Source organism: Mycena indigotica, assembly GCF_014461135.1.
Source record: "Mycena indigotica strain 171206Taipei chromosome Unknown Mind.scaff0014, whole genome shotgun sequence".
Classification (NCBI taxonomy): Eukaryota; Fungi; Basidiomycota; class Agaricomycetes; order Agaricales; family Mycenaceae; genus Mycena; species Mycena indigotica.
In genome coordinates, this window is record NW_023503013.1 from 1,617,326 (window position 1) to 1,640,287 (window position 22,962).

Below are 22,962 nucleotides of genomic sequence, written 5' to 3' on the forward strand. Positions count from 1 at the left end.
GTCCTGTCACAGATAAGACCCAGCCTGTCTGCTCTGGCGCTGGTGTCGGGCCACTGCGGGCCCGTAACACGCAGCATGTGATGACGGGGAACATGCGCCCCAGTAGGAGGAATGCACACATAGGAAGCACGTGACCGAGAACGACGTGTCGAGCCATTGCCGAGCCCAACTCGCCACCAGGGGACTGGGGAGGAGTGCTAGGAGGTCAGGAGTAGCGCCTGGCCTGCAAGGGACATACAATTGTTCTCTCTGTGGCCAGGAACGAGGGCGAGGAGGAGCAAGAGAGGCCAGGGTATCTGATCACCCCTTTGCAGGCCCGAGTATATAATGTGCGATAGCGTACCATATACTCTATCACTTAGATCGTCTGAAGAACTACCTTTCTCCATGCAAGGAGGTGCCAACGACTCATCGGGCCCGATACGACCCAATTCGAACCTTCGACCACCGACAGTGATAAGGGACCAAGTTAACAGGCCCTTTTGGTTTCAATCTACCCCGCTCGCAGTACTCGCGGGCCCGGCGATCTGTCTGTTCTGTTCCGGGCGCGCGTTCTTAGGAGAAGTCCTTGCACAGCCAGACCCGCAGTCTGACATGGGCACCAAATTGAGTAAAACACTACAGTATTATATACAACAAGATTGCTTATGACAATAATAATAATAATAATAACAAAAGCTCAATTATATCAAGTAAGAATTGTTATCATTAGTATTCACATCAGAGAAATATTATAGTATATACTGTTATTAGAATACAACTATATAGGAATTAGACTTGTATAATCCATAGGCTTCTTATATCCCCTGGGCATGTTGCAGACATCCCCCAGTGTACTACTACCACAACCAGAGGCATCTCAGAGCAACAACCAGGGGACTAGTTGCTTTTGCCCCAGGGGGAAAGACATTAGAACCATGTGTCCATCTGTGAACAACCAGGGAGAGAAGATACTATCACCCTGGTGGATACCTACATGCCCCCCTGGGTATTTCCACAGTTCCATCAGGAAAAAAGTGGATCAATTGTAAGTGCTGTTAGATCAGATAATCCTGATATGGCCTGTCAAGCACTTATAGAGTATCACAAGTGCTTATAGTGCACTCCCCAGACTTTTTAGGGACTTATATACTATCTAAAAGCACTTTAGCTAGGTTGTAATATAGTCCTAATGATTTTAAAGGGAATATAAGTGTAATATCATTCTTTCAACATGTTTACAATTGCAATATCATCCTTTTGCTATACTTGTAATGATCTAAATTGAATATCTATTATTTACAAGGACACAAAAGGACTTGCAAGCCTACTGAAAACTTTTGATTGTCTATTTAACCTGGGTATCTCCAATGTCCTCCCCTCTAAATCTGGCTCACCAGAGTTACAGTCAGAGTCAGACTCACTGTCCTACTCTGAGTCTCTATCAGAATGATAGACATCACTTTGTCATCATAGAAGATTTAATTATGCTCATCTATTCTGGGATCTGTGTACTCTATGTATAACAGTAAACAGTATAGTGTCATCTGTTAAAGACAATAGGAATACCTATAATGAGCAAGCAAGAACCAGGATATATGCCTATGACCTTTATCTTCTGGTACTCTTGCTTAGTCTAATGGTTTCACTGTAAATTACAGTGTTAATTTTGTGAGGTTGACAGTTCAACTCCCATAAGAGTAACACTTTACACCCAATTGTTATTGTTAGCTGTTCTGTTCATTCCCTGACTGTCCTTCATGAGTATCGTTGAAAGGTAGTCAGTCTGTTTGAAGATATTCCCATTCACTAACTAGTAATCACCTTCATTTCATTGCTACTACTTAGATAAATTGTTACTTACTTAGCTATGAGTGCTATAGAACCTGAGTTGATACAGGTGTAGCATTGTCTAGTTGTTTTAATATATTTTCCCTCCAACATACATATGCTGATAAATACCTATAAACCTCAATAAGCATTTTCCTTTTTGTACAAGGCTTTTAGATCTTATAAGCATTGCAGTATACTTATAGACATGGAGATGGTGTATAAGCACATATTATTATCTATAATGCAGTTGGCAGTTTACATGCATTTTGAGGCTTTATATTCATATATTGTAGATTACATACACTGGTAATCAGTTCCCTTTTTTCCTGATGTCCCCATGAGACAGCTGTCTCATGTCTCATGTCCGATCACCAGATCAAGCGGTTTTCTGTACTAAGTAGGCTACATGCCAAGAATTGGCCAATGCACTTGCTTCGAGTCTGAGTCAGACATAACCCTCGTCTTGTCTCCGTCTTGATGAGCTCCTTACTCAGTCCGATACGGTCAGACATCGATGTAGAGTATTGAACGCTACCTCAGTGTCAACGCGTCAACAGGAGTCTCGGACATCCGGCGCGGTGTGACGTCACACACTCCTTTTTTACGTCGACGCAGCCTCGTAACCTGGCCATGTCCCCCTCCCTCCCCGACGAGATTGTTTCCGAAATTCTCGGTCCCGCGCTTCGAGTCCAAGATGATACCTTCTCCAACCCTGACTTTGCGACTTTCCAGCGGTTTTCGGAGTCCACCTCAGCCTACCTCATTGTTTGCAAGTCTTGGTTGCGCGTTGCCACTCCTTTGCTGTATAATGTCGTCGTTTTACGGTCGAAGGCCCAAGCGAAAGCGCTTTCCGTTGCCCTAAGCGGGAATCCCGAATTGGGTGGCTTCATCAAGAAGCTTCGCGTCGAGGGTGGCTATGGGGGAGCCATGCATACCATTCTGAAGCTGTCACCAAATATCACCGACATTTTCCTTTCCCTCGACATCATGACGCCAGACACGACTGAGGGTCTTTGCCGGGGTCTCCATCTCATCAGCCCTTGCAGGTTGCTCTTATCCCAGAACCATCCTAGAAAACGACCAAACAAAATGGTTCGCGCTTTACAAGACGCTATAGTCGCAGCAATTGCAAATTGGATGTCCTTGGTGGGTCATTATGTCCACTTTTACCATGTCGTTGTTGACCAGGACTTGACATGGTAGACGCATTTTGTTCCCTTCCTCGACCCCCGTGACTACTGGCTACGGCCCATCTTCCAAGCTTTCTCCAGATCCAAACGCCTCGAAACTGTCAGCATAACCGGTATACACGACGCCCATCTCATATACGAGAGGTTCGCAGCCTGTTCCTCTGCGCACAATTCAAATCCTGTCACCGTTTTTTGCGGATAAAGCCGAACTCTTTGCTCGGATCTACTTAGAGGCGAACTCAAGACTTCAAAAGCTCGTCCAACTGACAATTATTGAAGGGTACAACTTTCTTGACGAAGACTATATTACTGACTACATCTCATGCAAGGCCTGACGCGAAGAACCCTGTTCCAATACCCGCTCTCAATCCTTTCTTTTCTCCAATGCATGATCAAAACGTCGAGGTTCAGGAAATGATCTGGTCACGGATCATTTACTTCGCCATGTCTTACCCAGAACGTGAAGAAAAGGAAGTTGAGGACTCGACTTGGATAGTACGACCTGATATTCCAGCGCGACTTCCTATACTGTTGGTGTCTAAAACTTTCCTGGTAAGTTTGTTTTATGATCCTCGCCTCTGAATGACGATTGATTTTTAACTAGAAACTTGGTCTGCCATATTTCTACTTACATCTTCATTATTGCAGCTTCAGGGACGAGTCCTTTCTTGAGCAACAACTACTGTCTGGCAAGTTGACCACGATGAAAAGCTTTACCAGTCGCCGCCCGATTTCGATGCGGACAGTATTAAAACTTGCCCAATGCACAGGCCACTCTTTGTCTGTGCTGCGCATAACATTAAACGGCGACTCGAGGCCGTGTTCACCATCTGTATTCGCCCATCTGCCTGCTCTAACTTTTCTGGATTGGTCTAGCGAGATCGGCTTCCAGGATGATGATGTCGGTGTCCCACCAAACTCATTACCACTTCTAGCACATCTGGAATCTACTGCTCTTCACCCAAGCTTGGTCTTTCTCTTGGCTCGCCTGCAGTTTGTTTCCATTTTCCATTTTTCATCGATCATTATCGTTGACCCTCGGTCAGTCTTCCGGCACTTCGTATCCTCAAATACACGAAGCCTTATCACAACAACACGAACTTGCACTGGGAGGCGATGTTGAAGGCGCACGGTCACAAGCTCGATTTTCTTGTGTTCCCGGTGGAGGTGGTTGAAGGGATTGGCGCACAACTGCTCGACCTCTGCCCCAATCTGTCGCATCTTAAAATTACTCCTGGCATACACGCAAGTTCCCATCATGTTTCTGGGCAGAGCGCTAATAGTAACCTGCTTCAGACATTCTACCCACCATCAGGCGATAGCTTCAGCCCACAACGCCCGTGTCTTTCCCTTTCGCAGATCACCTTCGGGATCTATCGCGCAACATGGCCCCAGTATGCATCTTCTCCTTTGCGTGGTGCTCAAGACTCTGAGCTTTTTGCTTAGTAAACGGACCGACCTCACCGGATTTATTCCTGTTTGGGACCGGTTCTTCACTCGCTTTGCGGCCACTGCCCCGACCTCGATACCCAACATACGCCAAATACACATTCCTGCGTGTACGTGGCCGACGAACGAGTAGGTCTCCAGCTTTGAAACTTGCTCAGACATCATATTCATAATGGTCCGTTTAGGCGGGACATCGCGAAGAGCTGTTGGGTCCGTTGGTCAGAGCAACTGGGCACGATCAACATCGACCTAGTGGACGCAGAAGGGAGGAAGTGGCGACGCAGACTCCCTGCAGGTCGTCGCTAGCTTTGGTTTTGCTATCACGGATTAGGACGATTGTCAGGGGAACCTCCCTTTCGGCCCCTCGGAGACGATCCCGATTCCGGTCCGACTCCGGTTCCGACTCCGGTGATCGCATCACCGCCTCCGTCAGGCGCATCGCCGCCCCCGCCTGGCGATCCCCCTGGGACCTGGCCTGCGACATGGCGCAGGCATACTGCACGGAGCAACGATCAACCTTGGCGCGTCAAGAGCGCAGTATATAGTTCCGCTACCTAGCAGGCGGACCCTTAGAGTTTCTTCTCTTTGGATCCTCCCCTGCTAGGTCAGCCTCACTTGTATTTGCTTACTTCTATTCACTCTTTGGATCCTCCCCTGCTAGGACCTTGATCTCAGGCCTCCGGGGTTGCCCTTACAGCAGAAGAAACTCTCTACGGGATCAACCGGACAAGATTGCTAGGTTCGGCGCTGACTCAGGCTCGGAATACGAGTCCGTTCCGCCCTCGTCACCGCCCCTACCACTTGTCCCCTCCTCCTCTGTCACTCCTGTCGTCCCCGCACCTGTCATGCCTTCCGGAGCTACTCCTGACGCTGACACTCGGCTGGATGCACTCGAGGCGAAAATCGACCGCCTAACTGAGGCCCTTACTCTTCTCACCACCCAGGCTTCCGCTGCCGCTGCCGCCGCTAATACTGCTGGCGGACCCCAAACAACACCACCCCCGGAGACGTCGATTCCGACTCCGACTCCGGTTCAGGGCGATTCGAAGCCCTCTTTGGCGACATCAACCTCGCCTCAAAATTGGTCTTGCGACCAAACCCTCCGTTCACCTTCAACGGCGATCGGAAACGCGGCCGCGCGTTCCTTTTACGCGGTCCGCACCTACGCCCGCCTTGCCCCTGAGGCCTTTGTGGTCAACGGAGAGGCGAGTGAGGAAAAGGCCGTCCGCTATGCCATGTCGTTTATGGCAGAAGGACCCGCTCAGCAATGGGCGGAGCGCCACGGAAGCAAAGCCCCGTTTCCGTTTCCGTCCTGGGGCTCGTTCGTTCCGAGTTTCGACTCCGGTTCGTCGAGGAGAACGAGCAAGATCATGCTCTCTCCAAACTGGAGACTTCCGCCTATCACATGGGCACAAAGGATGTCTACCAGTACACCGACGACTTCGAGGACCTGATGGACCTCGCCGGATTCAAGACGCGTTGGTCAAGGTGACCAAGTTCCGCCACGGACTTGACCCCCTGATCAACAACGGAATCACGTCCTCGAACGACCCCCCGGACCTCCGGGACTACCTTAGCTGGCGCACCCGGGCCTTCCGTCAATACGAGGCCCTGGTCCGGGCCAAGCTGATCAAGTCAGCCGCCCCCAAGACGCCTGGCGGTTTGATTCGGACTCCGTTTCCGGTCAACCGCATCCCGGCTCCGGCCCCTTTCCGCCCGGTGGCTCCGGTCGTGCCACCCGCGGCCCGCGCCCCGCTCCGGCGCCTCCAGCTCCCGTCCCTATGGAGTTGGATCGCACTAGGGCTCGGGGTGCCCCTCGTCGCGCCTGCTTCAGGTGCGGCGACCCAAACCATCTCGCCGGGATTGCCCCCTCCCCGCCCGATGTCCGCTCAATGGACATCCTCGACGAGGTGATCCAACAACTCGGTGACGAGATGTTAGCGGAGTTGATCGCCCGCTACTCGGACACAGCTGCGCTGCCGGAGACAGCTGCGGAGTCGATGGCCGGAGAGGATTTTGTCCCCCGCGACGAGTGACTGGTGTGCCCTCGTTCGCGTCCATAAATCGTTTCGCTGTTTGTTTGTATGACGAATCAATTCCTTTGCCCTACGACGAGCCTGAAACGAAAGACATACCCTCCCCTGCCCCCATTTCGACTCCGTCTCCGACTCCGCCCGCGACTCCGGTTGTCGTCCTTCGCCGCCTCACTGCCTGGGAAAAGAAATTGCCCAAGCAGTACACTGTCGCTGCCTCCCCCGGAGTAAACTCCCTCCACCTCCCGTTGGAGCTAGAGTCCACCACCAGTGCGTTGAAGCTCTCCCTTTCTGGGCTTGTTGACTGTGGTGCCACCTCCGACTTCATCGACACGAACCACGTCGCTCGGAATGGCATTCCGGTCCGCACCCTGGCGCAGCCGATTCCGGTCTTCAACGTCGATGGCACTCCGAATGATGCTGGCTCCATCAACCAGATCGCGGACTTGGTCCTACGCTACAAAGGCCATTCCGAGCGCGTTCAACTCGCCGTCACCCATCTCGGTAAACAAGACCTCATCCTGGGGTACTCTTGGCTGCGGAAGCATAACCCAGAGATCGATTGGGAAACCAAGGAGGTCAAGATGACGCGGTGCCCCCCCGGCTGCTCCACTTGCCGCGAGGAAGAACGCGTTGAACGGACTGAGCTACGGCGACTCCGGCTGCTCCAGAAGCGACTCCGCTCCGGCCCGTTCCCCTCGGTCTGCGCCATGGACCTTTCTGGGTCTGATGACGGAGACGATTCCGTCTCCGGCGACGACTCCGGCCTGCCTGATCTGACGCCGGACTCTGACGACGACGATGACGATGGTCAGCTTGAAGATGGTGACCGCATCTTCTACACCTCGTTCCGTCCCTCGGAGGAGATACGCGCTGGCAGTACTGTCTCGCAGCGCCTGGCTGAAGCCTTCGCCAGGAACTCCGCTCCCCCCGCCCTCCGAGATCCCGGACTGGGCTAAAGAGTTCCAGGACGTCTTCAACAAGGAGTCTTTCGACACGCTCCCGGAACGGAGAACCTGGGACCACGCCATCGAACTCGTCCCCGACGCTAAGCCGGCCAACTGCAAGGTGTACCCCATCTCGCCCCTTGAGCAACGCGAGCTCGACGCGTTCATCGAGGAAGGGCTGTCGACGGGCCGGATTCGCCCCTCCAAGTCTCCGATGGCGTCTCCGGTCTTCTTCGTCAAGAAGAAGGACGGGGGACTCCGCTTTGTCCAGGACTATCGGGCCCTCAACGCGATGACCGTCAAAAACCGGTACCCCCTTCCGCTGATCAACGACCTCATCAACCGGCTCAAAGGCGCTCGTTACTTCACCAAACTCGACGTTCGTTGGGGCTTCAACAACGTCCGGATCAAAGAAGGTGATGAGTGGAAGGCAGCTTTCCGGACTAACCGAGGCCTGTTCGAGCCCTTGGTGATGTACTTCGGCCTGACAAACTCTCCCGCGACGTTCCAAACGATGATGAATGACATTTTCCAGGACCTCATCCTTTCCGGAGACGTCATGATCTACCTGGACGACATCCTGATCGCCCATTCCGACCTCCGGAAACACCGACAGATCGTCCAGGAGGTCTTGCGCCGACTCCAGAGCATAAGTTGTACCTCCGAGCGGAGAAGTGCGACTTCGAAAAATCGTCAATCGAATACCTCGGAGTCATCATCTCCCACAACCACGTCGAAATGGACCCCGTCAAGGTCGCAGGCGTCTCCGCCTGGCCGACTCCGGAAAACAAGAAGGATGTTCAGCAGTTCCTTGGGTTCGCTAATTTCTACCGCAGGTTCATTCGCGACTTCTCGGCCCTCGCGCGTCCTCTCTTTGCGCTCACCAAGAAGGACCAGCAATGGACTTGGGGCGACGCGGAGGCCTCCGCGTTCCAAGCGATCAAGGACGCGGTCACCTCGGAACCGGTCCTGGCGATTCCGGACGACGCACGGCCTTTCCGACTCGAGGCGGACAGCTCTGATTATGCGACGGGGCGGTTCTTTCACAATCCGCCCCGGACGGGAAGTGGCACCCTGTAGCATTCTATTCCAAAAGCTTAAATGATGTCCAGCGCAACTACGAAATCCACGACAAGGAGATGCTCGCGATCATCCGCGCACTCGAGGAGTATAGACACTTCCTCGAGGGTGCCGCGCATCCCGTCGAGATTTGGACTGACCATAAGAATTTGGAGTACTTCAGGAAGACGCAGCACCTCAACCGGAGACAGGCCCGCTGGTCCCTCTACCTCTCCCGGTTCGACTTCACGCTGCACCACAAGCCCGGTCGCGACATGGGCCGACCTGACGCCCTCTCTCGGAGACCCGACCACGGAATCGATTCCGACAACTCCGGCGTCGTCCTTCTGCGGCCCGAACTCTTCCACGTCCGCGCACTCGAGGGTGTTTCCGTTTCGGTCCCGGTTCTGAACTTCTTCGCGACATTCGCGATGCCCCTCTCGGTGAGCCTGACCTGGAGGAGCCCGTCGCACTAGCGGCCCGGCAACTCCTAAAGGTCCAAGGTCAAGCTCGAGGCCCCCGCTCCTCACGCTCCGACGAGTGGGCCGTCTCCGGTGGTCTTCTCCACTTCCGTGGGAAGATTGTCGTGCCCAAGGACAAGGACCTCCGGAGGCGCATCATCGAGCTCTGCCATGACACTCGAGTCGCCGGACATGCCGGTCGCTTCAAGACCTTGGAGTTGGTCTCCCGGAACTACTGGTGGCCTCAGATGTCTCGCCATATCGGCCGGTACGTCGCGACCTGCGACTTGTGCTGTCGCACCAAGGCGCTCCGGAGACTGCCCCACGGAGAGCTACACCCGACGGAAACACCCCGGAGCGCTGGCATACCGTCTCCGTCGACTTCATTGTCGAGCTCCCGAGGCCCATGGGTACGACGCGATCATGGTCGTCGTGGACACCCTTGGGAAGCGAGCCCACTTCTCCGAGTGCCATACCACGGTCGATGCAGTAGGAGCAGCCCGCCTCTACTACCGGAATGTCTGGCGCCATCACGGGACTCCGGAGAAGTACGTCTCCGACCGTGGCTCACAGTTCATCGCGGACTTCACCCGAGAACTCTGGCGTCTAATCGGCATCAAGCCAGCCACGTCCACCGCGTATCATCCGCAAACGGACGGTCAGACAGAGCGCGTCAACCAGGAGTTGGAGCAGTACCTGCGGATCTTCACCAACTATCAGCAGGACGACTGGGATGAGCTGATTCCGGCCGCGGAGTTCGCTTACAACAACCACGTCCACTCATCCACGCAGCAAGTCCCCTTCATGACGGACACGGGACGGCTTCCCGCATGGGCTTTGAACCCGGAGCCCGTTCCGCTATGGAGTCCGTGAACGAGTTCCGCGACCGAATTGCCACTGGGGTTGCCGAAGCCAAGGCCGCGCTCACTAAGGCCAAGGAAGAGTATAAGCGCTACTACGACCGGAGACGCACTCCGCTCCCGGAGTTCAAGGTTGGCGACCGTGTTTGGCTGGATGCCTCCGACATCAGGACGACTCGCCCCTCGGAGAAGTTCTCCCACCGCCGCCTCGGTCCGTTCAAGATAGTCGCGGAGATCAGCAAAGGTGCCTACAAGCTCGACCTCCCTCCCGCTACTCGAAGCTCCACCCGGTCTTCCCCGTCGTCAAGCTTGAGCTCGCCCAAGACGACCCCTTCGACGGACGACCCGGCTACGACCAGCCCCCTCCGGACCTCGAGGACGGAGTCCCGGAGTGGGAAGTAGAGGAGATCTTGGACGCAAGGGTGAGGTATAAACGGCTGAATTACCGTCAGATGGAAAGGCTACGACGCGTCGCACGACCAGTGGGTCCGCTTCGACCGCGTCTTCGCCCCGGACAAAATCGCGGAGTTCTACCGTAAGTACCCTGGCAAACCACGGCACATCGCCTCCGCAACCTTCGACTCGATTCCGTTCCGGTCTATGCGTCGGGACGCCGCATTCAAAGGGGGGTGATGTCAGGGGAACCTCCCTTTCGGCCCCTCGGAGACGATCCCGATTCCGGTCCGACTCCGGTTCCGACTCCGGTGATCGCATCACCGCCTCCGTCAGGCGCATCGCCGCCCCCGCCTGGCGATCCCCCTGGGACCTGGCCTGCGACATGGCGCAGGCATACTGCACGGAGCAACGATCAACCTTGGCGCGTCAAGAGCGCAGTATATAGTTCCGCTACCTAGCAGGCGGACCCTTAGAGTTTCTTCTCTTTGGATCCTCCCCTGCTAGGTCAGCCTCACTTGTATTTGCTTACTTCTATTCACTCTTTGGATCCTCCCCTGCTAGGACCTTGATCTCAGGCCTCCGGGGTTGCCCTTACAACGATACTGACAAGTAACTGTGTATTCCGAGGAGCAGGTTATTACTATAATGAAGTTATAGGGCATAATTAGATACGAAATGGGGCTGAATGACAGTGAAAAGCTAAAAACATTTGGCTGAATTGCACATTTCTGCCACATGTGTCACAGGTCACAGGCCCGCAGAATTGAATGAAACGAGGAGTAGCCCGTGCTACGCACGGGCGTGTCGTTGCCAGCAAAAGTTGTGTCCCAAATTAGGAAATCCTAACTGGGCCTTCCCATTGGCTCATCAGAGCTGTCACACATACTCTCACGGGTTCTCTCTTGTATAATAAGATAGTACAGTAGTAGGAACACTGCGAAAGTTGTATATGAGATGAAGATCAGCCCGTTTCTGAGGAAGTGGGTATAATTTTGCAAGAGCTCATAAAGGAGGGCGGAAGAGCTGGCGATGGTTGACAACAACGAGAGAAAATATGGGCGTCACAGGTGTGACACTGTCACAGCTGTCCCCTTTTCCTTCAAGTTCCTTTGCGTTCAATGACCGTTGTAGGACACGTTGCCCTCCAGCCAGCAGCTAATGAGGACCCCCTCCCTCCCTGACGATATCATCTCCGAGATTCTTAGTCCCACGCCCCGAGTTCAGGAGTCTCAGTCAGGACGATTCTTTCTCCAACCAACTTTCCAACCGGACCCCGACTTCGCAACCTTCAACGATTTTCAGAATCCTTGGTTGCGCGTTGCCACACCTTGACTTTTCAATGTGGTTGTTTTTGGAGCCAAAACTCAAACGCAAGCACTCTCTAACGTCCTTCGTGGGAGTCCGGAATTGGGTCGCTTCATTGAGAAGCTGAGTGTTGAAGGTGGTATGGGAAATCAGGCTCTCCCCGGGCCCGAACATTACCGTGGCTGAAATCTTTCTTTCCCTCGATATCTTGACGCCAGACACGACTGACGGTCGAAATATGGACACCATCTCGTTGCGCCTGATCTCCCTGCTCACGCGGTCAACGAGTTGGGTACGGAACTGTTAGGACTGTACTTGAATTTGTCGCATCTCAACCTTGTTTTCGAAACACCAGTAAGTTTTCTCCTTGTGAACGATTCTGATTATTGACCGAATTGTGTCAGACGCAGTTCCCTCCGTTGGGCCCTATAACTGCGCCGCAGCGCCCGCCGGAGTGCCTTGCACTTAACCAGATCACCTTCACTGACCTGGCCATCGTAAGCGTTCTCTTATGCGGAAGTCATGGCCCTGAATATTTTCTTTTCTCTCCCAGTCGACAGAACGGAATCGCTGCGCTCATTACTCTTTTGGCACGAATTCTTCGCCCGCTCTACCGGTATGGCCGCTGCCCCGACCTCGATAACCCAACGTCACCGTGCGCCAGATCCATGTTGCGGCCTGTGCCTGGCCCGCACACGCGTAAGTTTCTCACCGACGGAACTCAGGCTGTCGAGGTAATGATGCGATGCCGCAGACGGTAAAATTGCGAAGAGCTACATAGTTCGTTGTTCGGATGAACTCAAAACTATTGCCGTGGACTTGATGGATGGAAGGGGAAGAAATGGCGAACCAGACTCAGGCTGAAGCCTCTCGGCGGTCATCGCTGATTGGTGGGGTTTGACGGTGATTGGCTCTAGACTTTTCGCCAACTTGAACGGAATGACCAGTTGTTTGTTTCTCTGCTCGCGGTCATCGGCGAAACTTGAACGAGCTTCCAGTGCAGATTGCGGAGTCCACTTGGCTGATCTTCTTCGTGGTTGTTGACGGCACGCTGAGCACAATACTGCAGATCGGCCATCGCTGGCTGATCAGTTATGGCAAATCCTCACCCAATCTTCTGCTCTTCGAGCGGAGCCGTCCCGGGCCGAGCTCCTGCTGAGAGGCTTGCTCGGTTTCCTCCCTTGTAATCGCATGTGACTATACACTGGCAGTAAAACAGTTCAATACGGCCTTCCGCGGCCAGAGCGCGGAGCCCAATTCAATCAATCTTCATACTTCAACTGGACGTAGCGGACATCTCAAACTCGAACGGTTGCGAGCAATAAATCAAGCGGAGAACCTCATCTCTACCATCCGAGTCTGAAACCATTGTCGTAGGTCATAGGACGGCTGTTGTACTTGCCATTAGTGCCAGTCGTCACTTGAGGCTCTAGGCGTAGATGTTCCAATCACAGTGGCGGAAAAACGGACGCTGGACCTACCCAAACGGTGAGACGTCATGGCCCCAGCGCGTCAAGCGGCCGTCAATCAGCGGAGAAACTGTGAGCTCCCGGAATTAACGTTCTGCAGCATCACTACAATCATCGGCAGATTTTCTTTGTGTTCCGCGTCCGAGTCCTTTTTGCGCAGCGGCGCATCAAGCCGCCATATGTAGAAGTAAACCTTATTCTAGGAATGATACGATGCAGCCTGACGCTGCGGAAAGGCAGTCATCTCGAGACAGAATCAGTTTCCCTTGAACAGAACATAATCCTTATTCAGTGATACTGAACTTGGACGCATTGAATCAATAAAGTAAGTACTATTAGTAGTACTACCATACGTTGAACAAACTACTTGCAGCAAGTGAGGGAAATCTCGCATATCACTCCGATTATCCGACTGCGATGCACAAGTGTCAAGTGCCAATCGTGAACATTCGGTTCCGGTTCCGAGGATGCTTCTCACTTGATCGGTATACTTCCGGCGGCCCGGGCCGTCGATCATGATCAACCTGAGCAGGAGATTTTCCCAAAAAATACTACAGTAATGCACTTGGATGTTCAATTTATCGGCTTGCTACCGGTTTCAGATGTGGAAGCGACGGACATTTGGTATTCTCCAAGGGGAACGAGTTCCGCAACTTCATTGCCGTGAATTGCTTGAAGCTTGAGGGGGCACTTTGGAATATGGTCGCTTGTTATTGGATTGCCAGTGTAGCGAATGATAATGCAAATGACTCTGGATATCCGCACCGATACACAGTAAGTTGCCGAACTAATTTTTTCTTCTCTTTGCTCAATTGTGCACCGACCTGCATGACATAATCAATCAATCGTGACTTCGCCGATCAAACTTTCTCTTCCTGTTTTCTCATGGTCGGTCAAGTCCTCAAGAAACGGATGAAGGCGCACTCAAACGAACGTGGTGATTCGACACTCGAAGCAACTATGTAACACGGATGTACACTACACTTCGTCAACTACGGTGCCGGTTGGGCGAGCGATGGTCGTGCTGGGGCTCGCACTTGTGGAAAGGGTCAGCGGCTGGTGCAAGGACGACTATACACGTACGTCCAAGTGATAGTAGTGGTCTTGGTCACGAAGAACGGCTCGCTTGGCAGAAGTCAGACAGAAACCAAGCGACAAGGAAGCTACACTCACACATCGGTGAGGGTCCTGAATTCACGAGTCGCGGTAAAGACCTGTCCTTTCGGAACCGCCTATCCTTGCTCAGTGGAAACGACAGGCGAGAATAGGAAGGGGACAGACAACGACGAGGGAAACAAGGGCAGCAAGGGCAAGAAGAGATTTGAACATGGTGGTTTGTGTGATAGCGTTAATCCGAAGCTACTGGTGCTTATATGGGGTTTCTACTTTAGGGAAAGCACCGTGCTGTCGCACTCATATGGTCGGACACGCATTGCGATCAAACGCTTTCCAGGCAACCGCATCAACTCACCCATCTCGTATTCTGCAGCGCTCTTGTCCGATGTTCGGATTCCCCTGCCGTGTTGTTATCCAACCCACATCGGGGCACAGTACAATCTCAGATCCACTCTGAGTCTGCCAGCTTCTGTCTGCCATAAAAGCGCGCAGACCTTCATCGTTTTGTTCATTCTATTATTTGCCTCTGGAATGTTAACCTCCTCGTTCCTTGCTCTTGCTCTTGCTGCTCCAGCACTCGCTGCTATTGGGCCCGTCACGGACCTCACTCTGGTCAATGCGCAAGTCGCTCCTGATGGCTTTACTCGCTCGTAAGCTTCCGAGTTCACTATTCACCTCATTCGTATTGACTACTCCACCTTTCTTCAGGGCTGTCACCGCTGGCGGCACGATCCCCGGTGCTATTATTAAGGCCAACGTCGGCGACACGTTCCAAATCAATGTAATCGACTCCCTCACGGATAAGACGATGCTCCTCAGCAGTTCTATTCATTGGCATGGCTTGTAAGGATCTAGCTTCTTGGATTCATCGCTCGTAAGCACTAAATGTTCCACAGCTTCCAACGAAACACCTCGTGGGCTGACGGTGCTGCATTCGTGACACAATGCCCGATTGCCCAAAACGACTCTTTCTTGTACGAGTTTTCGAGCGCGGGTCAAGCCGGTCAGTGCATTATTTGCTTCGAAGCCGTAACTCACTTTGATTAAGGTACATATTGGTATCATTCGCACCTCTCTACACAGTACTGTGATGGCCTTCGTGGGGTTATGGTCGGTGAGTTGAATGCTTCAAAACCCATTATGTGCATCTCTGAGTTTGTTTTCTTCCAGTCTATGATCCCAACGACCCTCACGCAAGTCTTTACGATGTCGACGATGACAGTACTGTTATTACTCTCGCCGATTGGTACCACGCTCCCGCTCACACACTCGCCCTTCCCCCCACTCTTGATTCTACGCTCATTAACGGCCTCGGTCGGTTTGCTGGCGGGCCAACGTCGCAACTTGCTGTCATTTCTGTTACTCAAAACACACGTTATCGCTTCCGTCTGGTCTCCCTCTCTTGTGGTAAGTCTTCTTTCAAGCGAATGGGCTCAAGACTAATCAGCGCACCCAGATCCAAACTTTATCTTTAGCATCGATGGTCATACCATGACCATAATTGAAGCTGACGGAGTCAACACTCAGGTACGCCACACCCTTTTTCTTGTTCCCCTCCCTGACACTTTTCAGCCGTTAACTGTCGATTCAATTCAAATCTACGCGGGCCAACGATACTCTTTTGTTCTTACCGCCAACCAACCAGTAAATAACTACTGGATTCGCACTGTGGCCAACGCTGGAACATCTGGCTTCGAAAATGGCATCAACTCGGCCATCCTGCGCTACTCTGGCGCGGCAGCTGTCGATCCAACGACTCCTGAAGTCAGCTCAAGCACTCCGCTCGTCGAAACCGACCTCCACCCCCTCGCATCGACCCCCGTTCCAGGGCCTGCTGTCGTCGGCGGCGCTGATGTAAACCTCAATCTTGCTATTGGCTTCACCGGCGCGGCCTTCACAGTCAACGGCGCCGAGTTCGTCGCCCCGACAGCGCCTGTTTTACTGCAAATAATGAGCGGTGCCCATACTGCCGCTGAACTGCTTCCATCGGGTAGCATTTTGTAAGCTCTCTCGTCCATTCTTGTCCAAATCACCATTGATTTATCACAGCAATCTCCCGCCCAACTCTGTCGTCGAGCTCTCCATGCCGGGAGGCACCGTCGGGTCGCCCCATCCTTTCCACTTGCACGGTGTTGGTGGTATTTCTGCGGCTGTTTCCTGCTCTCACCTCTATTTCAGCACACTTTCTGGGTCGTGCGCAGCGCTGGTAACTCGACTTATAACTACGTCAACCCCGTCGTGCGAGATGTAGTTACCATCGGCGGCTCCACCAGCGACAACGTCACCATCCGCTTCCAGACAGACAACGCGTAAGTGGCAAAAATAATCTCCTACACCGTTTACTAACGCATCTACCAGTGGTCCGTGGTTCCTCCATTGCCACATCGATTTCCATCTCGAAGTGTAAGCTGCCCTTTTTCTTGTAACTCATCTAAACTCTTGCACAGTGGCCTTGCGATCGTCTTCGCGGAGGACACTGACACGGTCGCCAACTCAGTCCAGCCTAATGCTTGGGGCACACTATGCCCGACGTACGACGCGTTGACCGCTGATCAGCTTGGTGGCCAGTAGAGCGAGAAACAAGAAATTATTCAGTATTTATTGCTACTTGGGTCTTATCATCTGGTCTGCATAATGCCATTTTTGTTTATCCCATCATGAGAGGGGATAAGGCCGCAAGCGGCAGAGGCCGAACCTTGCCTAATAATCCAGCTAAGGAGCCAGAATGAGTTAAACAGCAGAAATAGTTACAGTTATTTTGTTTGAATGAGACATGGAATTGTTATATGATTTTCTAGCTCTGACTTGGAGTCATCGTTTGTTATCATTGCTTGCAATGAAGCTCAATTTACACTGAGGTTTACTTAGGTTGCCATGTCTGATCCAAGTCCGGACAAACTGAGCTAGAGTCAAGTATTATGTCCAAAAATCCGAAGAAATTTCAGCCGCAATCATTTTCAGAATCCTACCTCAGTAGGGACTTTCACGGGTCCTCTCATTTCTTCCTCATCAAGGAGGATAGCACTAGCTCTTCTGCGTGGACTCCTCTTGCTTTATCATCCATCGGCAGGCTGATACGGAAGAGCAGGTTGAATGTACTCAACGGTTCAAGACTCAAGTTCACCACTATCTCAATCGCTTTCCATTTTGCTTATCCACTGGTCTTATATTATGTCTACCCTCGATTCGTTCATCCTCCTTCCACCACCCTCCGCCACTTCAGTCTGCCTTACACCTCCACCGCTTCATACGCATTCCAACCCCCAATTCATCCGCATTCCAGCCCCACCACCTCATAAACATGCCACCCTCCCCACACTCATACAAGCACCCACTCAGTCTCCTGTCCTCCGCTCGGCGCCCACCCCTTCAACACTCCAAGCTTGTTCTTATATCTACGTTTTACCTGCTGGACCTGCGCCGCCATGCGCTCCAGCCGCACACCCTGCATTTCGTGTCAAGCAATGGTCCGTATATCAAGTCCAATAGCTTACCGCATAAAGCTCCCTCCGCTCCATCTCTATCCGCTCCTGCTCCGCCTGTCGCTCTCTCGCAGCCCGCTCGGCAAACAGCGCCACACGGAGCGTGACCGTGATCCGGAGCGCGGAGGACTGTCGGGAACGTGGGATAACACCGCCAAATGACAGGTCGCGCCCTTGCGGCCTTGCGCGGACGCTCGCGACACGAGTGCGGGTTCGGCCTTCTCGGGGGGTCGGTGCAAGGGCCGAGGGCGAAGACGGCTCTTCTGGAGAAGGAGCAGGGACCGACTAGAATAACTGAGAAGGAGGCATTCGCGAAAAGAAAGAGAAACATACACGCGACAGCGCAACACTCATCGAGCGGCCACGAGGAGCGGGATCCGCGTCGGATGTGCTGTCCTAAGCATTGGTGAGCAATTGAAACGGAGCCGAGAAAAACACACTGACAGGGGAAGCAGGAGCAATCGTTTCTGAAGTTGATGAATCTTGAGAAGCCGGCAGTCCTGAGACTGGTTGTGAACCCGGCCCACGACGATCGCCATATATCCCGGTCTTCCTGCTCGGAATAAGAGACAGGCTTGATGCCGACTAAAAAGAGTTGGGCGTCAGATCCCACAAGATGAACCAGCCTTACTTCGGTACTATCGGCGCCATCCGATTCGCCAGCCTGAAGGACAATTGAAACCGGGTAAAAAACATCGAATGTGCAACTAACGGCGATGGAAGAAACAGTTGATGTTGGCTCAGTTGTTGTTATTTGAGAATCCAATGTCGGACGAGCGGTGGGGCCACGACGAGGGCCATATATACCGCCTTTGGTGCTGGGTCGGGAAGCTTGGGTGCTATTGTCGGAAGAGTCGACAGCGAAAGACGGCTGGGGCTGAGCGGCAGGTGTTGGAAGCGGAGAAGGTTCCGAATCCACGGACAGCAAGGCCGAGATTTCCTAGCAAGCGAGTGGGTACACGCGGGTAACAGCGTTGGAGACATACAAGCACGTTAGCCAATGGGGATCTTCCGATACGACGAGCACAAGTTGATGCAGGACTTGTTGTTGTTTCCGGTTGTGAAGGCGGAATTGTTTGCTGGGGCCAAGTCAATCTAGTCAAAACGAAGACAAAACGGATCGCACTGGTGATATCGGAGTAGGGTCTTGAACGGTGTCGGGCACAACACTGGGTGCCAATGCAGGGGATGACGATGAGTTTGGCACCAGTGTCGAGTCCATCTAGGAGAAAGCTAAGTTCAAAAATCAGGATTGCCCAGAAAACGCACGGGAATTGTCGCAGAGGTCGATTCGATCTCTGCAGACTTCGAAGGTTCAGTCTGGGGGGAAAGAGTGGGCTTTGGCTGCGAGATAAGCTCAGCGGTAATGTAGTAGAGGCACAGTCAAGATTACGCACGGGAGCCTTTTTCCCTTCATAACTCGATTTCCAGCCGCCTGGAACATCGAGCGACATCAAAGACGACGCTGAATTCGACGCTGTCTGCCAGCAACTGTCAGCGCCATACTCACGGTGTCAAGAGAAGGCGACGAACAAGCGAGGAAGAGAAGTTGAATGTGATTTGAAACATCGTTGAATGGGTTGGTTTGGTTTTGGTTTTGGGAAAGTCGGTGAGTTTGAAAATTTGAGTATGTTAGCGTCCGGCGCAGGAGAAGAGCAAAGTGTCTGGAGAACTCTATTGAGGTCGGGCCCCTCTTATACTGTGGCGCGCGGATGGGTGTTTGTACCCGAGACCGGACTTTTGGTCTCGTATGGAGGTGAACGAGATCGAGAGCTATACGAGTGAGTCGTATAGCTCTCGATCTCGCTGCGACATCCATCCTCCACCGTTCTCCGAGATGCGCTGAGTGGAGGCAATAAGTAGTGAGTACGATAAGTATACGAGTACTTACTCAGATCGCCAAGGCCCAAGGAGGAGTCAGGACACACTCACTTGGGCCGATTCAGGCCCACTTTTTAAGGACATTATCCTTCTTCTTCTGGCTTCCCTCGTGCGCACTATAGCAAAGTCGGACCAACGGTAGCGGTCACTGTCGGCAAGAGGAAACACCAGGTGAAGACGTGTGATTCAAACAACGCCAAACAAGTCAACGTGATCATCAACCAACATCTCCCCTCAACGAGAGGCCTTGAGCTCAAGTACCAATAAAAGTCCCTCGTGCCTCTACACATTCCTAAGTACTAGTATACTTGTGCTACAAGCTGCAAACTCCCTAGACCTTCGCCCCCACTGGCAACGCTTCCTCACTCATAGTTCCTTCAATCCCCTCTTTCTCACTTAAAACCGGCATAGACTCGGAAGACACCACTGTGATAGTAATTTCATCGAGCGCCTCCGAGTCAAGCATCGACAAGCCCAATGCATTCGCATGACTGTCAATAGGACGAGGCTTTGGGCTACTTGGGGCAACGTGTGGGCCAGACACGCCCAACGACTGCTCCTCCTTGGATTCATCTGGCTCTGAATATAGGTCGGGACTGGGAGCTGCAACTGCAACTGCTGGCTGGGAGGCGTCTAGCTCTCCCGGAGTCTCTCCCTTCAAGTTGTCAATGATTGATTGCTAACTGCTCGTACGGTCTAAGTAGTGGAGACAATGTGTGTGCGTACCTTTGGACTTGAAGTTATCTCTGCCTTGTACATCCCCGGGCCTGCCTGCAGCTTTCCTTTCAAGTCGGAATCACGGTCGCCTTCAAGTTCGCTGTCGCTCGGCATTTGAATTGATACTTTAGGATATCGCTGGAGTCTGCTTATATACTTCACTTTTACTGCGGACGCCACACGGACCACCACCTGTGGCACGAGTTGATGACCATTTCTGTTTGGGCAAGACTACGTTCCATGACTTACTACTGAGTTCGCCGTCCGCTCCACATATAAATATCAGTTACTTTACTACATTGTTCGAGAAACATATGATTTTATGAAACACTGGTTGGTTTTAAAGGTTCAATTTCCGTCCTAATCTTCAGCTTCCTCAGACTCGGAGCTCGATTCAGGATCTGGCACATTCGGTTCGAATCCATCGTCAAGAAGCTGTTTTCTTATCCTAAGCCTCCATTCGCGAATTTGGTCAACGTCCCAGACTTTGCCATCACGCTTGATAACACCCATTCCACGGAGCAGCCGGAAGATGCTCTTCATTCGCGGTCGATGGGTCCGCGAATGCAACAGACTGTGATCGTCGCGGATGTCGAGCGATTCGAGGGGGGGTGACGGTATCCGGAGAAGCGTCGTATTGTGCTCGTCGATGACGCACGTATGCTTTGAGCATTGTCATTGGCTCGACAAGCCAGGCGCCGTTAAAATCATTCGATTCGCCGCGCAGACTGAATGAATACAACTGGAGATTGAACACTCGAATATGGCTATTTGCTTCCAGTTTGCAGAGGGCCTGGCAGAGACCCAAGAAACTGCGTGCGTTGAATGTCGGTGCCGCGGAAAGTGTGACCCGGAGTGAATTTAGCGCCGGGAGCAAGCGCAATATGGTGCGCCATGACGCCTCCCCCATATCTCTTACTTCACTGGCATCGAGGTGTGTTACAACATCCGCTCGAGCAGTGTTTAAGAACTTGGTGACAATCTGCCGCAAGGCAGGCTCGCTATTGGGATGAGAATTGAGGACTAGCGAAGTCGACGTTCCATCAATCTCATCAAGCTGTGTGTGGTAATAGCGCCCAGAGCTCGACTCTGAGTCGCCAAGCTCCATGGTGCATACAAAATCCGAGCGGTCGTTTGGTCCAATAAAGGCGCGGAGAGTAAAGAAAGGAAGACGGGGAGCCGCTCTAGCGCGAAGATGTGTGCGCATGGGAACCAGTACGTTGCGAATGTCATTGCCAGTGTAGATGCCGTGAGGGTATATCTGGATAATGCTGGTCGGCGGGAAACGGAGAGCATTCAGAAGCACCGTTGTCGGGGAAATATAGTCGCGAATGTAGAGGTACTGCAGCATCGGCAGAGTTATAGGTTCTCTGTTCACGACTGGCAAAAGCGATGCTTTCGGCTGCAATGCCAGCATTTTCAAGTTTGGGGATGCCGCCAATACTTGAAGGACATCATCGACAGTGGCAGGAGAATCGGAAGAAGAGTTCGTGCAGCCGGTCAAGGTGAGACGTTCTAGGTTTCGGAATAGACTCCATGGGGCAGAAATGCTGGAGCTTTCCTTGAAACATAGCTCCCGTAGGCGGGGAAGACGGCCATCGAACAGTTCAGCAGGAATGACCACTGTGCTCCCGGGTGCGTCCTCGCCTGCATAATGCGAGACTGAAAGGGAGGCCAGAGCAGTCAAATGAAGGTCAGGAAGTGCGGCGATTAGCGTAGAAACATGCTTTGTCCGACCCTCCAGCGTCAATGAACGCACTCTTGTCGCATTTTCAGACACGGCCCATCTCACAAAGTAGTCTGTGTCCAACAAGTAGGCTTTGAAAGTCAAGGGCGCAACACCAGAATACTTGACTTGCGCGTCAATCTTGGAGTATATCTTGTGAACGTTTGTTCCCAGGTCGATATAGCCCCACAGTTCTTGCAAGGAGAAGACAATCTCTGCCCAACGACGACAGACCCACATGAGCTTCGTCCATGCAAGATTGAATAAAGAGTCGGACGAGTGGGCGTAGAGCTCTACTATGTGGCGGATTAGCTCGTCGGGAAGTCTGAATATTGGTACAAGTGTATTCCGTTTCGTCTTGAGTGCAGAAATTTCAGCATGAAGCGCATGCAGCCGTTTGTCGATTTCAGGAATGGTGTCGGGGAAGGCACTGTTGTGAGTCAGTGAGCATGAGGCCTCAAGGAGAGTTGTTGTAAGTACTCCATATGTGCTCCCTCCATCTTCAAGACCTCTTGGTATCCGTGGTCGCAAATGACAAGATCGGATGAGTCATCGTGTGACAGCAAGCACATGAACGTGACACATCGCCCCTTTCCCGTCAACGACAACCACCGAGGCTGACTTTACTGTGGGTTCTCGCTCAATAACTATGGGTTTGGTATCTAATACTCACCAAGCTCATGGCATCCAATATAGGAGTGGATCTCATCGGCCTCCAGTCTATCTTCGTTGACGCATGCATCACTCACGAACGAGAGAACCAGCGCAAAGAGGATTACAGCCGAGCCTTTCCATTTCGCGGATTCTACGTCAAGTTTGGGCCGCGCTTTGAATTCACACCCGAGGCCGAAATGCTGGCATATGTGGCTGATTTGGCGGCCAATGATCCTTTGGCGCCCCATGTCCCGCGAGTTCTTCACTTCCACGAACACGACGCATCTCTGTTGTGATGGAGAACATCCAGATGGTTGAGGTTCCGGACTCGGTTCTTGCTGAGAAAACTGCTCAGGCAGTGCGCTGGATGCGGTCCATTCCACCCCCTCCCGATGTTGCCAACTC

The 22,962-nt window shown here is 52.6% G+C and overlaps 3 protein-coding genes across 3 annotated transcripts; 1 reads left to right on the plus strand and 2 right to left on the minus strand.

Annotated features, from left to right (window-relative positions):
* Positions 1-14,628: 14,628 nt before the first annotated feature.
* MIND_01326800 (Laccase 1) lies at positions 14,629-16,668 on the plus strand (the record flags this gene model as incomplete). The annotated part of the gene is made up of 11 exons (XM_037369718.1): positions 14,629-14,747; positions 14,806-14,940; positions 14,994-15,100; positions 15,146-15,211; positions 15,268-15,504; positions 15,554-15,624; positions 15,670-16,097; positions 16,147-16,228; positions 16,276-16,406; positions 16,456-16,500; positions 16,545-16,668. 11 exons carry the CDS (start codon positions 14,629-14,631, stop codon positions 16,666-16,668), a joined length of 1,545 nt encoding a protein of 514 aa, XP_037214216.1.
* Positions 16,669-17,416: 748 nt separating this feature from the next.
* Positions 17,417-19,148, minus strand: MIND_01326900 (uncharacterized protein; the record flags this gene model as incomplete). Its single annotated transcript, XM_037369719.1, has 11 exons — positions 17,417-17,542; positions 17,592-17,864; positions 17,913-17,975; positions 18,024-18,164; positions 18,211-18,243; positions 18,292-18,519; positions 18,566-18,658; positions 18,706-18,801; positions 18,849-18,923; positions 18,977-19,060; positions 19,113-19,148. 11 exons carry the CDS (start codon positions 19,146-19,148, stop codon positions 17,417-17,419), a joined length of 1,248 nt encoding a protein of 415 aa, XP_037214217.1.
* A 1,522-nt stretch (positions 19,149-20,670) lies between these two features.
* MIND_01327000 (uncharacterized protein) lies at positions 20,671-22,475 on the minus strand (the record flags this gene model as incomplete). The annotated part of the gene is made up of 2 exons (XM_037369720.1): positions 20,671-22,333; positions 22,384-22,475. 2 exons carry the CDS (start codon positions 22,473-22,475, stop codon positions 20,671-20,673), a joined length of 1,755 nt encoding a protein of 584 aa, XP_037214218.1.
* Positions 22,476-22,962: the final 487 nt, after the last annotated feature.